Below are 15,491 nucleotides of genomic sequence, written 5' to 3'. Positions count from 1 at the left end.
TTTCAAAGAAAAGTATCTGTACCAGGAGGAAATTTCCTGATGGTCTTTAGTTGCTGGAGGAGTTATTTCCATCACTAGATAAATGTTAGCTACTCCTCAAAATAATCTGTAATACTATCTTCTCCTTGTTAGCATTTTCTGACACAGAAAATGACCATAATCTCTAATCTTGTACTAATAGACTGAAGTTTATTCCTGTCAAGGATTGTGTCCTGACTTGAAATTGTTTTAGCTATATGTTTTATTTATTTGCTAGCTTTTTATCACAAGGACCTTTTCCATAGGGCATGGTAATTGCAGAGACAAAACGACAAATGCATGAAACGTTGGAAATGAAGGAGGAGGAGATAGTCCAACTACGTGCTCGGATCAAACAAATAACTACAAAAGGCGAAGAATTAAAAGAACAGAAAGAAAAATCTGAAAGAGCTGGTAAGAAATTCTAGAAATTCTTAGCTCATGTAAACGCGAGAGAGCTTCAGCATGGTCTTTTTGCCACTCTTTCATCAGATGTTGTTTGAAGTGGATATTAAGAAATGTTGTTTTTCCTAATGTTTTGCATATCACCCCTGCTAGTGCCATTACTAACTTCACTTCTGGTCAGCAGAGTTTAGGGATGTTTTTGACTCGTTTGTCTCTCCTATTCATTCAGCTGGAGTTAGGAGGGAAACTACTGAAGGGCTACTGTACTTTCCTATTTGTAGAAGACAAGATTGATAGAGCTGGTGCTGGTATAGTGTCAGGAGAGAAATTTGCAACTATCTATAAATTATCATTATATTGCCACCAATATTTTACATGGAAGACACAGCAGTGAGTGTGTAAGAGCTTGGGAAGAAGTAGAAACAAGAGGATGTGTTACACCCATAATAAGCTTTTTCTTTCACTAATCATAGCAGAAGCATTTCCAGTTTCTTTTTAGTGAAACTGCAGTGATGATTCCTTTTGCTTCAGGCTTGGAAACTAGCAGTTATGCAACCATTACACACTGTAGTTTTCTTTTGATGGAAGTTAAGTAACATTAATTATGTGTGCTTGCAGTTCTTGTTTTGCTTTAATTTAAAGATCAGTCTGCCCCACCTATTTTTTTAAAACAGTGAAATTGTTTTGCACTTAGCTATCAAAATTCCTTTAGAAGAATTTAGTTTGCTCTCATGGGTATCTGAAGGAGTTCGCTCTTTTGGCCAAAACTCAGATGTGGTTAGTTTGTATAAAACATTACACATTTTCTTTCTTTAAAAAGTAATGAGAATTTCAAACCATACAGTTGATTTGGGTTTATTTAAAATCTATGTAGATTTAGATCAGAACTTTCAATTTTAAAGATTATTTTGGGTAGATCGTTCTGCTATAATGCAAAGAAACAGCTTGAACATTCATCTTGTGAAAGCAACAAAAAGTTGATAAGGTGCCTTTCTGTCCTACTATTTCAGGTTGCATGTATCTTTTTAGCTCTGGAAATTCGTATTTCAGAAGTCAGTCAGTTCTGCTAAACTTGGATTTTATTCACTTCTTGGAGACCAGGAAGTTTTCTTCATGATTTAAAAAAAAAAAAGTTGAATATCTTAATACTTCTGTAGATACATAGTTATTGTCAGAGTTGTTTGAAACAGCATTTTTTTAAAGCAGTAAAAAACTCTTTAATTACGAAGTAATGTCCATATGCTGTGTTTATGACTGTAATTTCCTCATTTTAAGTAGCAAGAAGCTGAAAATAGATTAGAGATACTGCTCTGAATGCCTGGAAAACTAAACTAATGTAGTGAGAAGTAATTTCACTTATGAATAATGTGTTGAGTACATGGCACTCTTCTAGGGGGAGATTTGTGTATTATATATGCTCTCTTTTAAATAACATTTTTAGGTACTTCTGGTTACTTTTATGGTGCGTAAGCATCCACTTTACCTTTGAGTGCATTTATTTTTGTATTCCATTAAGCATGTGTTATATAAGTATTGGAACCCTTGGAATATTATTAAATACTACTTCTAAGATAGGCAAAATTGTAATGTGACCTTTATTACGTTTTCCTGGTACTTCCTTGGCTTTATACATTCAAAAAATGTTGTGACGTACAATGGCAATGTAGTTAATTGCAGTTGAACTAAGCGGTTCAGGCATTTGAGAAAAGCACCATGAATATTGGGAGACCCTGAAATTACTTCTAGGCCACAACCTTTGAGCTGTACCAGTTTTAAGAAGTTGGTAGCTTCTCGTTTTTGAGGTCAACTTGTTTCACGTTCTGTTTCTTGGGTAGTTAATGTGACATGACTTTAAATTCTAGACTTGTTTTTCTGTATCGTGATTCAGTGAAGAATTGACTTAATGGAATATTGTATTTGTAGAAATGTTAATTCCATTTATGTTATGGCAAAATAAGGATAAGCATAATAGATTAATACTTGTGATTTACTTTCATAGTGCTATACTGTAGGGTAAAAAGTGGTTTTCCAGTTCATGTTTTTAACTTGCCTAGAGTTAAGTGTCTGGCTTTTTTCTTTGTAATTTAGTGACTTTAGTGAAGTCCTCCAGTGTTTGATTTAATGATAATCCAACTTTGTGTACTGAAATAGTGAAAAGATGTGTATGCTTATTTTGTGTGTGTTGTGTAAGCTGTAACTTGGTCTCCCCAGTTGAAGTTCATTTTTTTTTTTTAGTTAGGGGTACTTTATGTTGAAATCTCACATAGCATCTTGTTTTTGTGCATCCACACATGCCAATAAGTGAATCATGGTGCCTTTCCCAAGCCTTGTATGAACAGGACTGGGGTAAGGGCTCTTTTTTATTACATCACACATTGGGGTGCTTGAACTGGGCTCTAAAAAGTAAATTTTGTGCTTCTCAGGCACTTTTACTTGAAGTAACTGCAACTGATTTTTTTTTTTTTCATGCTTTACAGTGTACGTATATTATTTGCATTTTACTTCAACAAAGCTATTTATAGTACTTGTAAGCTTGCTGGTAAACTGAAGTTTGTTTTTCCTGAGACTACTTGGCGTAAGTCCTTTCTGACTTCTCAGGGTGCAGATTATTGATTTATATTCTGTGCTGTAAACAAAGAAAAAGTCTTTAGAAAGCAAATTTATTTTGCTTTTCCATTATTTGTAGGCATCGTTTGTTTTGCAAGCTTAATTAATGTGTGCTTTGCACCTTTCTACAAAGAAACAAAAAGCTTAGACTGTGCATTTGAAATCCTGCCTAGGGGCACAAGTCAATTATAGGAAGTCAGTTCAACCTTTGTTTCTCAGACTTCTGACAAGATCCCTGCTCTCAGCCTTCTGTAAGAAAACATGTAAATCCCGTCTTTGCTCCTGTTCAGTGCTTTATTCACAATTTTCAGCTGTAGATGGCGATGTAGGTCAAGATAACGTATCTACAGTGCCAGCAAGGAAGCAAGAAGTCTGCAGCATGGACTGGTGTTACACTGGGTAGGAGAGGCAAGGGGAAGGAAACCAAGATTGGTACTTTGGAGAAGCATATGTAAACCAGTCAACTCTCTAGCACGTTTTATAAAAATCAGTATTGCAACTTTGCACTTCCTAGGCTTTGCTCAGGGTTGGTGTTTTTGTTTTTGTTTTTTTTGTAATAGATATACTGCACAGGAAGATGTCTGGTTTGGTCACATGAATGGATTTTGCAAGGTTCACCTGACAGTCTTGGTGTGCTTGTTACTATTCCTGATCTGCTTCTGTGCCTTTGTGAGACTTCACTTAACCAGTACCTTGGTTAAAAAAAATCTTCCTTCAACTGTAGCTCTGCTGGCTAGGGAAGAACACAGGCAGTGCCTTGACTCTTTGCATTCAGAAAAGATGTATTTGTATAAAACATATACTTTTATTCCACGCTTTTATCCACAGTAGAATTAAAATGCTTCATAGATTAAAAATAATAATTTAGACTCTGTTCTGTCTACTTGATGATAGTTTAGCCCTCTGCTGTCTTGAAACTCAGTTGTCATGATGTACTTGAATTAACTGAATAAAATTGTTCTGTTTTGCTTAAGTGCTGAAAGTGCCTGAGATGCATATAATTTAACTTTTAGAGAGCTAATTGTGTTTCTGTGAAGTGTTGCTTGTTTGTGCTTTCGTGCCCCCTTGACGTTTTATCCATCAGCTTTTGTCCAGCTTTGTATTATTAGTGCCCTGCTTGTGAGCATGGTGATGCAGCTGTCCTACTGCATGTTGCTCAGCTGTTACGTGTCAGTAGTCAATACTAGTGTGAACCTGGATCTTCTCTTTAGAGAATTTCTCAGATATGGCAAATGCATTATCTTTCCTTTTGCAGAAGTTTCAGATTTCTTAAATGGAAATAAAAGACACACTGTTCTGAAAAAGAATCAGAAAATGTGTATGGAAAAGTGAAATGTTTTACTTGCAGGCTTTCATTTCAAGCTGTACTTTGTAAAATTCTGTAGAGATGGGGTGGGTTTTTTTAAAGCTGTTTAGGGTGCTCCAGTACTGAAGGACTTGGCCAGTATTGCTGGATGTGTGTGCTTTTGTTAGGGCTGAGAAGGAGCATCAAGGAAGCCAGTGCCTTTCTCCAAATACGCTTGCACAGGCTTTGCTCATAACCGAGTTGTTCCCAGGGTGGCAAGGGGGAGGACTCAAGTCCTGTGGGTCCCAGAAGACAAATGCCTTGAGGTGAACTGTAAAGAACTGTGCTTGGAAAATAAGGAGCTATAAGCCTTGTGCAAGCTTGCACTGTCTTTTAGACTGTTTTGTTGTTTGAAGTAATCTCCAGTGCTCTTATTGTTCTGTGATGAGTTTTAATAGCCATTATTTAAGTAGAACCAGGAGGGGAAAAGTGAATACAATTAAGTGCTTTGTTATTGCCAGGGCCAATAAAAACTTTCTTTTGCCCTAAAACATGATTGTTGCTTTGAGTAAACAGAGAAGGACATCCTCAGAAAACAGCAGAAAATTCTGGAAAAGGTCAGAATTTGGGTGAATGCAGTTTTATGGAATTAAATTTTGAAAACATATTTGCAGCATTGCCTTAAAAGTATAGATCATGGTAAGAACTTAAGTTTTAAATGTTACCAGAAGATGTGGAATGGAAATTATTATTTACTTCTGAAACTCATGCTTAAATGATATTAAAGATAGTTTCAAAAAAACCTAAGGGTTAAAAAAAGTGGTGTGAATGCCTAACTAACTAATCATAAATCAAGGGAACTAGAGATGTGTGTGTCTATTACGATTTTCATTTGGGGATAGAACGAAGTGGAAAAAAGCTTAACATATTAAAAAATTCTTTAAAAATTATTTAATTCTGTCTGTTCCCAGAATAATATCCAGGTATTCCAGGGTATAGTAGAATAATTTAATGTAAAGGTTTCATGCTCTGATAAATTATAGTCTTGATATTGGCACTGTGATTTTGAATTTTAGAGGTATTTTGCCAAAGTTATTTTAAGCAAAACTTTAACCATATAATAGACTGTTCTGAGACTGAATTTTCGTCTGATATGCAGCAGGGTTTTTCCACATTCGTGTTCTATTCAGGAAATAAGATTTCCTTAATAGTGATCAAGTTCTAGTCTTGTGTAGTTCTGTACAGTTTCTGCCATCAGTTTCAGTGAGGAAATCAGATATTGGTATTTAATAATAACAACAACAGTAACAACCACCACTCACTAGAGCAGAATTTATTTATTGTGGGTTTGTGGTTTTTTTTCTCTAAATGATCACAGAATCATAGAAAGATTTGGGTTGGAAGAGACCTTTAAGGGTTGTCTAGTCCAACCCTGTTGCAAAAGGCAGGGACACCTTCAACTAGATCAGGTTGCTCAGAGCCCTGTCCAACCTGACCTTGAATGTTTCCAGGGGTGAGGCATTTACCACCTTCCTGGGCAACCTGTTCCAGTGTTTTACCACTCTCATAATTAAAAAAATTCTTCCTTATAGCAAGTGTCAATTTGCTCCCTGTTAGTGTAAAACCATTACCCCTTGTCCTATCACAACAGACCCTGTTAAAAATTGGGCTCCAACTTCCTCATAGGCCCCCTTTAAGTACTAGAAGACTGCAGTAAGGTCTCCCCAGAGTTTCTCTTCTCCAGGGTGAACAAACCCAGCTCTCTCGGCTTTTCTTCATAGGAGAGGTGCTGCAGCCCTCTGATCATTTTTGTGGGTCTTCCTTTGGACCTGCTCCAACAGGTCCATGTCTTCCTTGTGTTGAGGGCTCCAGAGCTGCACACAGTACTTACTCCAGGGTGGGGTCTTGTGAGAGTGGAGTACAGGGAAAGAATCACCTCCCTTGGCTTGCTGGCCACACTTCTTTTGATGCAGCCCAAGACACAGTTGGCTTTCTGGGCTATGTGTGCACATTGCCAGCTCGAGTCCAGCTTTTCATCCACCAGTACCTCCAAGTTCTCTGCAGGGCTGCTGTCATCTATGCCATCATCTATGAAGTGTGTAAAGTATGTTACAATGCTTCTCCTTAGCATGGGAAGAAGCTGTGAAATTACTGCTTCCAATTTATAAACTAAAATGCGTCTTAGCAGACTTGTGTATGTCATGCAATATAAATTTTAACACTGCAATATGAGTGTTCTTTTGAAGTATCTTGTAGATATTTAAGTTTTCTGAGAGCAAATACTAGTATTTTGTCTTGAATATTGTTTGCAAAGTTTAGAAGCACAGAATTGTTCATAACACACAAGCATTTTTTAGTGTCTCTGAATTGCACTGATAGTAGTTTACATTAAAAGTAAATACTGAAATAATGAAATTAACAAAGCTGTCTGTACGGACTCCACCAAACCTACAGTTTAAGGAGAAGATTATCTAGGTTATAGGGTCTGAAATGAACAACTCACAGGTAAATGAAGTGTCTGGCATTATACTTCAGTGTTCTGTTCAGGAAGAGCTCTTTCATGATTCTTGATTTCATGATTCTTGAAAAACTGACTTGATAGCAGTCATTGCTGGTTTATACTTCCATCTGCTTGTTTTAATGGAAGAACGACTTGTGAATTGCCATTACTTCAAGCAGCTTTTTTCCTCTTCTTCAAAGTTATTCAGCATACATAGCCAAAAGAAGAGCCATACTTTATTTATATGATTTGTGTATTTTATAGTGATTTTAGGAAAAGAATAGAAGGTACAGAACACATCAGAAGACAATCACAGCTATTTGTCAGTTCTCTTTCCTTTCTAGATAATGAACCCATATGAATTCTTGATGGATTTCTAAATTCATTCTTCTGCTACTTGTGTAATTTACAGTAATTATTAACTGTGTTCTTTTATCAAGAGACATAGATAATTCTTGACTGTCATATATACTTTTTTTTTCTTTGCAGCTTTCGAAGAGCTTGAGAAGGCTCTGAGTATTGCCCAAAAGACAGAGGAAGCCCGGAAAAAATTGCAGGCAGAAATGGATGAAAAAATCAAAGCAGTAGAAAAGGCAAGTGAGGAAGAGAGGGTAAATCTTCAGCGGGAATTAACCAGAGTGAAACAAGAGGTGGTTGAGATTATGAAGGTAAAAACTGAAACTCACTCTGTATTATTGGCTTTTAATCTAATAATTCAATGATGATTAAACTGTAGTGGTAAAATACATTAGTATATCAGAACTTTTTTTGCTATTTAATAAATTATATACAAATTACTTTGTAGTGTTAAATAGTTACTGAAGAAAAAAATAGAAAACTCCTCGTACAGATTTTTTTCTCTAATAGTTTAAAATCACTATGTTAGAGGCATGTAAAAATAAACAGTCTTTGTTTCACAGTATTTAATAGAATTATTTACTAGAAATTCTCTTGAGACTTTAAAGAGAATTAAGAAGTTGTTCATAGCAGTCAGCACACACATCTCCACCAGGATTCTGGGTTTTAGTACTCAGTGCTTTTAATTGTTACCCTAGCCCAATGTATGTAGACTTTTAAGAACTTGGTGCCAAACGGCTTGCTAGTCAAGTATTGCTAGACTTTGCTTAATCTAGCGCATTAAGGTAGAAATTGCAGGAGTACTCCATGTGCCTTTGAAAACTGAAAATTGGAGCATCTTTAAATTGCAGTTCTTGTGTTGACATTTTTTGTTATTTTTTCTGAAAGCGTACACTTAGTAAACAGTAAGTAAATAGTAAATAAAGCACCTCTGTAGGCTGTAGGTAGCTGTCTACATGGAGTACCACCACTTGACTTCCTGGCTCATGCAATACCAAGAATACAGGGAAAGCTACAGACAGAAGTTGCATTTCCAATTTATTATCACATTTGAACTGAAACTGAAAATGCTAAGTTTCCCTTGGTAGAAGAGTCTTTAAAATATGTGATGTTTCTTTTAGTAGAACTGTGAAATATTTGAGGAGGATGTATAACTTGAAGCTTGAAAATAAGAAGTGTCAGGGCTTAATATTAAGTGCTCCATGTGATCGTTACATATTCAGAGTGAGCAAATGAGGGAAGAGATGGTTCTATTTTCCTCTCACTGTTGTGCTGCTTTTCTTATTAAGAAATGATACAACATTTTTTTGTTAATTTTTTGAAATCAGTTTTTTCTGATACGATTCACAGAAGTCTTCACAGGAACGTGTTGCTGAACTAGAAAAATTCCATGAAAAAGAAATGGCTACCAAAGATCAGGAGCTAAATGAGAGATTACAGGCCCAAGAGAAGGCATTTGAGGAGAAGATGAAGGCAGCTCTTGTATGTATCCCTAAAATCTGTAGAAAAACATTTCTTTAAATGTGAAGTGGGACTAAAAGTCTTAATTTGACCCTATTCCACACTAGGAGTCCTGCACTCAAAGATATGAGTGTCAGAGAGCTCAGAGACTTGAGCAACATGAATGAGAGCAAAGCAGTTGCCATGATGCAGACTGAATAATGATAATTAATCACTCTCATGGCTCACTAACAGCTGCATCTTGTGGGAAGGACTTCTTTTTTTGAAAACTCTTTTTGTTAGACTTGGGGTTTTTAATTAATTTCTTCCTCTGAATCATTGGCAATTAGCCACAGAAGCTAGAGTAAGAACAACGAACAAGGCTGTTGTTTGAAATGTGTTGATATCATTATGTCTGGTTGTGTTGTGTTATGTGAACAGGGTTAACTATTCATCATGTTTGACCTCAGAAAAGAATTTTCTTCTACATCAGGCTGGAAGGAATAATTGGGATTCTTTAATCTTTTTCACGAGCTGTAATCCACTTTAGATCATCACGTAATTTTTACGTAACAAATAGTAGATTCTCTTTTGGGCTCCTCCATGATGGTTGGTGCCTAGGAAAGAGGGTCTTTGATAGTCTCTTCCCAACTATATTTTTCTACCTGTTTCTCAGTTGTTTGGTTTTCTGTAATTATAGAAGTAATTTAATTATAGAAGTAATTTAATTATAGAAGCTTAAAAATACATCAGCAATGAAATCAAGTGAGAACAGACCTTTATTCCTCTAAGGTATTACTCTAAATCATGATAAACAAAAATGAAAGGCTGGATTGCATTACATTTTTTTGTACAAAGAATTAAGAGACAAATGGTTCCCAGGGAGAGAAAATGGGAGTGGTTTATAGCAAATTTTTTTCACAGATGAAATGGAAACTGTGTGTATAGAAAATACAGATGATGAGTATATGACTCATACGAACTGTTTTATAAATATCCTACTGGTTTGAAGGTGTGGTGACTGTACATAGAGTTTATTGTTCTAATCAGAATTTTTGATACAGGAAAAAAACCAGAATGAGTGTTTAAAAACACTTCAAGAGCGAGAGCAGCAAGAATCCCTAGCCTTAGAAGAATTAGAGCTGCAGAAGAAAGCAATACAGTCAGAGTGTGACAAGAAAGTTCAGAAGATGCATCAAGAAGTAGAAGCTTTTAGAACTGTGAGTAAATATTTCAGAAAGATAAAAGTCTACAAAAATTCCTCTCAGGATATATTCAGCTGTGACAGGTTTACAAATATTGTGGTTTTATTATGACTGAGTTGTTTTAATCACATCATGCTTCCTGTAGTGACAGAAATGTAATGTATTGCCATGTTATGCTGCACCCCCTGTTTTTCTATAAGATTAGATGTCAAAATATAAAAAGACATTCACAGCATGGGATATGAATTTATATCAATCTACATAATTTTTATTTGTTACATAGGAGAGTTAAACCTTAAACTGTTTCTGCAGAGTACTGCTACCATACAAACACTTAAAAGGATACTTGAATAAATAAAAAAATGGCTTAAATGTTTAAAGCATCCTTGCTTTATGTAATGAGTAAGATTATATTACCTGCTAATGCAAGTTGGTATGTTATTCCACCATTTTCAAGTATTATTTTGGAAGTTTTGCCTATAGAAGTGCTTTCATTTTACAGCAGCATTTCTATGACATGTAGAATTAAGGTCATTAAGACATTCGTACAAAGCTCTATAATACTCTTGTAGACTCCTGGTATCTTTCATCCTAATAAGAAAATATAATGTGAACTGTTTTGTTTGAATTTATTAAATTATTTCTAATTTTTTATTGTATCTCTGTGAAACAGAAAATTTTCTGTTAAATAACCAACTTGCCATAATGGAAGCAAAGTTGGGAGCAAACTAAATATGAATTAAAGGCTTATATAAAAAGTTGATAGACAGCAAAAATAATGGGAAAGGTGATGTGTAGTTATGTGAACCTGGTGAGATTCTTAAAAAAATTAATCAACTTGTGACCTCTTGAATATTGATAGTCTTTTAAAACTGTGTTCTCTAACAGAGGATTCTTGAACTGGAAAGCTCTCTTGCAAAACACTCCCAAGTTGACAGAAAGCAATCAGAGGAATTAAGCACTTTGATAGAGTCTGAAAAGAAGCAGCATAATAAGGAAATCAATGATATAGTTGAAAAACATAAGAAAGAATTGGAGAATGTGAAACAGCAACAGGAAGAGCTTTGGACAGAAAAACTTGAGATCTTAAAGCAACAACAAGTATCTGAAATAGAAAAAATGAAAGAGAAACAAGAACAAGAGATAGATACAATTTTGAAAGAGAAAGAAACAGTTTTCCGTGCACACATAGAAGAGATGAATGAAAAAACTTTAGAAAAACTTGATGTGAAGCAAACAGAATTAGAAGCACTGTCTTCTGAGCTATCAGAAGCACTAAGAGTACGTAATGATTTAGAGCAAGAGCTCTCGGTATTGAATAGTAAAGTGAGTGAAACAAAGCAAGAATTGGAAACAAAGTTGGAAGAAGAGAGGAAACAGCACAGTGAAGAGATTGAAATGATAATAAAAGAGCACAAAATGTCTCTTCAAGATGTTGAGAAGGTACTCAAAGAGGACCTCAACAAACTCAAGCAGTCATTGGAGGAGAAAGACAGATGTCTGGAGGAGCTAAAAGCACATGAACAGAAACTAAAGGAATCTGCAGAAAGATCTGAAGCTGAACTTGTCCAAGTATCTGCAAAGCTAGAGGAGCTTTCAGTGTCTCATCAGAGTACTTCTAATGAACAGGCAAAGATATATGAAGAGGAATTAGCAAAGCTGCAGCAGAAGCTGACAGATCTTGAAGGTGAAAAATTGCAACTTTGTGAGCAGTTAGGAAGAACTGAATCCCAGCTGAATGAAGTCAAGAGTGAGTTAGATGCATACATCTCTCAGGTACATGACCTGAAGCAGGATTTACAAGAGCAAAGCAATGAAAATATACAAAAAGTAACCTCTCTAACACAACAATTTGAATGTCAGTTGAAGGATCTACAAAGAGAGGCTGACGAGACAAAGAGAAATCTCATGGAAAAGGAAAATGAAGTTGAACAGAAGAAGTTACAGAGTAAGCAAGTGGAAGAGCTTGAACAGAAACTGTTAGCTGCAGAAGAAAGAATTAGTGCTTTACAAGGAGAATATGAAAGTAAACTGAAACGTCAGGAGAGCAAAATGGAGAAAATTAAACAGAAATCCAAAGATAAGCAAGAAACTTTCAAAAAGAAGCTTGCTGAACAGGAAGCTAAACTCAGAAAAGAGCTTGAAAACAAGCAGTTGGAGTTCAGTCAGAAAGAGAGTGAATTCAATGCTAAAATCTTGGAAATGGCACATGCCAGCTCAGCTGGAATCAATGATGCTGTGTCAAAACTGGAATCTAATCAGAAAGAGCAACTTGAGAGTCTTGCTGAGGCTCATAGGAGGGAGTTGGAAGAAGTTACCCAGAGTTGGGAAAAGAAACTCAATCAGCAGGTTGAAGAGCTCCAGGAAAAGCATGAAATGGAACTTCAAGAGAAAGAGCAGGAACTTGGAGACCTTAAACAGAAACTTGCCATCTTGAGTGCTGAGAAGGAGGGCTCCAGAACAGAAATAACCCAACTGAAAGAGGAACAGGTGAAAACAGAGGAGTCCCTGAAGGAATTACAAGAACAACTAAGGCAGTCGGTGGCTAAAGTGAATGCTTTGTCAGATAAGGAAAGTGACCTGAAAACACAGTTGAAAAAATTGGAAGATGATTTTGATCAGTCCCTCAAAGAGCAGTCTGGACTTCAGGAACAGCTCAGTAAACAGAAAGCGGTTGAAGAAAAGGACAAAGCCAAAATTACTGAGCTGGCTGATGCACTGAAAACACTTGAAGAGAAACTCCAAACTGTACAGTCTTCTCAGTACAAAGATAATGAAAACTATGAGAAAAAAATACAGGCAATTCAGCTAAAAGAAACTGAGTTTAAAAGGTGGGCAGGAGAACTTATGGCCCAATTAGATGCTTATTGGAAGAATGCTGAGGCGTTATTGCAAACAAAAAGCAAAGAATTAATTGAAAAATGTAGTGAAAAAATTGGCATAATAACATGCAAAATTGCAAATTGTGAGCGCCAAGCTGTGAAAGTAAAAGAAGCAATATTAATTAAAACACATAAGATTTCTGAACTAGAAGCTCAACTTAGAGAAGTAAAAGAACATCATTCTGCTGCGAGTACCTCTTTGCAAAAGTCAATACAAGAGCTGCAAGAGAAGGACAATTTAATTATGTCCATGAGAGCAGACATTGAAGGACTTGTAACAGAAAAAGAACAATTGCAGAAAGAGGGAGGGCATCAGCAGCAAGCAGCATCAGAAAAAGAAACCTGCATAACACAGCTGAGGAAGGAATTATCTGAAAATATCAATGCTGTCACCTCAATGAGGGAGGAACTCAAGGAAAAGGAATCTGAGATTTCTGCTCTCAACAAAACAATTAATGACCTTAATGTTAGACTTGAAAGCATGGTAAGTTTAACAGAGAAGGAAGCAGCCATGTCTCTGCTAAGTAAGCAACATCAAGAAGATCAGTTGCAGTTGTTAAATCAGGTCCAGGAGTTATCATCCAGAGTTGAGACACTGAGTCAAGAAAAAGCATCAGCTCTTGAGCAGGTAGATCATTGCACGGCCAAGCTGTCAGAATGGAAGAAGAAAGCACAAACTAGGTTTACACAAAATCATGATACTATTAAAGATTTGCAGAGTAAACTTGAATTAAGCAATACTGAAGCCAATAAAAAAGATGAAGAGCTAAATAAACTGAAGGAGCAGCTGGCTACACAAAGCAATAATCTCGATAGCTTAAAAAGTGAATTGGAACAAAAGCAAAACAGGAGGGAAAAGGAGGAAAGTGAGTTAACTGCAAAGTTAAAAAACCACCTGGCAAGAATTGCTGAACTAGAAAAACACATTGCTCAGAAAACTTCAGAAAATAATTCCTTGATGGAGGAACTTAAGAAGTATAATGAACAAAAAGATACAGAGCAAAAAGAAATAGCTTGGCAACTCCAGGAGGCAGAGAAGGTGGCTGTTGAAAAGGACAATAGAGTTAAGGAGGCTGAAGAAAAAATTCTTAATCTTGAAAAGCAAATAGGTTCACTGAAAGCTGAATTTGAAGCGAAGGAGAGGGACTTTGATCAAATGAAATCAGCAATACTTAAAAGCAAAGAGGAAGAACTGAAAGAATTAGAAGAGAGACTGACTGCAGAGAACAGCACTAAACTGGCAGATCTGAAAAAGAAGGCAGAGCAAAAAGTCGGTTCTATTAAAAAGCAATTGATGTCTCAGGTGGAGGAAAAGGAACAACAATTTAAGCAAGATAGAGAAAATCAGATAAGAGACTTGGAACAAAAAGTGCAGGAGAGAGAGGCCAAAATTGAGTCCTTAGAGGAAAAAATTAAGTCAACAAGAGATTCCACAGAATTAGAGAAAGAAGTAGAGAGTCTAAAAGCTGCTGTAGAACAACAGAAAAATAATATGGCTGAGAGTGTCAAGAAGACATACGAAGAGAAAATGCAGATGTTACAGAAGAGCTTAACTGAGAAAGATGAATTGTTGCAGAAGTATGAGAAGGAACAACAAGAGCATAATAACTCTTATCAAGAATTGCAAAACAAACAGGAAGAACTCCTTAGAAAACTCAAATGTGTGGAGAAGAGTCACCAGGAGGACCAGAGTAGGACTGCAAGCCTCAGGAAAGAACTTGAGGAGCAAACCCAAAAATACTCATTGTTAGCAGAGGAGCATGCTCATTGTGGTGATGATTTAGCAAGCAGCAGGGAAGAATTAAAAGCTAGAGAACAAAAGCATCTTGATATGGAGAACATAATTGGAGATTTTCAGAAAAAATTGCAGGAAAAGGAGGCAGTCAGTCAATCTCTAGAGCAGAAGATAAAAGAGTTGGAAGATAATCTAGTGAAGGAAAATGAAGTGCATAAGATTGAGATAGAAGGTGTGAGTTTGAGATACGAAGAAAAGCTAAAAAGTTTACAGCAACAATTGGGTGAAAGAAAGGACAGTCTGAAGGCTATTGAGGAAGATGCTGAAGAAAAGGCTAAATGTGGTTTGGAGCTGCAGAAGTTACTAGGTGATATGCAGAATCAGCAGAAGGACTTGCAGGCTAAACTGGAAGAGACTGAAAAGGAGAAACAGAAACTACGCAAAGAAGTAAATAGTCTTCAGAAAGACTTACGTACTCTGCGAAAAGAACATCAGCAGGAGCTTGACATAGTAAAGAAAGAGTCCTTAGAAGAAATGGAGCAGAAAATCAGGTAAATTCCTGGTTCCTATTCTTCTTACGATTTCTTTGTTTTATCCTTTACCACTAAAAACTCAAGAATACTTTTTTAAAGCTCGGTTTCTCACAATGACATAATGACTGGTGCCACTTTTGATTTGTTTTAGTGATGGTCATTTTCAGCATTGCCAGAACTTAAAATATAGTTCTGTTTTCTTTAAACAGGAATCAAAGTTTATGAAAACTTAGTACTGAGAATTTTTCAGTAAAGCCTCTGAGGTGAGGGACACCAGAGCGAGGGGTTGTGCCGGTGGACCCCTTCTGCAGCGGCTAAACCACACAGAAACCCTTGGCAAAACCAAGGGAGAGAAGCCGAGAGAGAGGGAGGGAGTCATTCCCGGGCCCCTGTCCCTGGGGAGTAAGAGCTTTTGGGGAGCAGCAGCTCCAACTCACTGTGGATGGAGGCAAAGGGATGGTGGCCTGACCCCCTCAGGCAGAAGCAGCCCCTGGGGAGCGTGGCGACCAGGAGCAGCAAACAGG

General features: G+C 36.6%; 1 protein-coding gene across 5 annotated transcripts in view; it reads left to right on the top strand.

Annotated features, from left to right (window-relative positions):
- Window positions 1–15,491, top strand: part of GOLGA4 (golgin A4) — a 67,075-nt gene that overhangs the window by 29,784 nt on the left and 21,800 nt on the right. For 4 of the 5 annotated variants that reach the window (XM_051610690.1, XM_051610692.1, XM_051610689.1 and 1 more), the window contains 5 exons: window positions 285–432; window positions 7,305–7,483; window positions 8,523–8,654; window positions 9,677–9,832; window positions 10,706–14,985. In XM_051610690.1, coding sequence (XP_051466650.1) covers window positions 285–432; window positions 7,305–7,483; window positions 8,523–8,654; window positions 9,677–9,832; window positions 10,706–14,985 — 4,895 coding nt within the window. The remainder of the gene's footprint in view (window positions 1–284; window positions 433–7,304; window positions 7,484–8,522; window positions 8,655–9,676; window positions 9,833–10,705; window positions 14,986–15,491) is intronic. The other variant, XM_051610691.1, reaches the window with a different exon arrangement.

Source organism: Apus apus, chromosome 2, assembly GCF_020740795.1.
Source record: "Apus apus isolate bApuApu2 chromosome 2, bApuApu2.pri.cur, whole genome shotgun sequence".
Taxonomy (NCBI): domain Eukaryota; kingdom Metazoa; phylum Chordata; class Aves; order Apodiformes; family Apodidae; genus Apus; species Apus apus.
The sequence above is the reverse complement of the archived record's forward strand: the minus strand, read 5'-3'. Positions and strand labels throughout refer to the sequence as shown.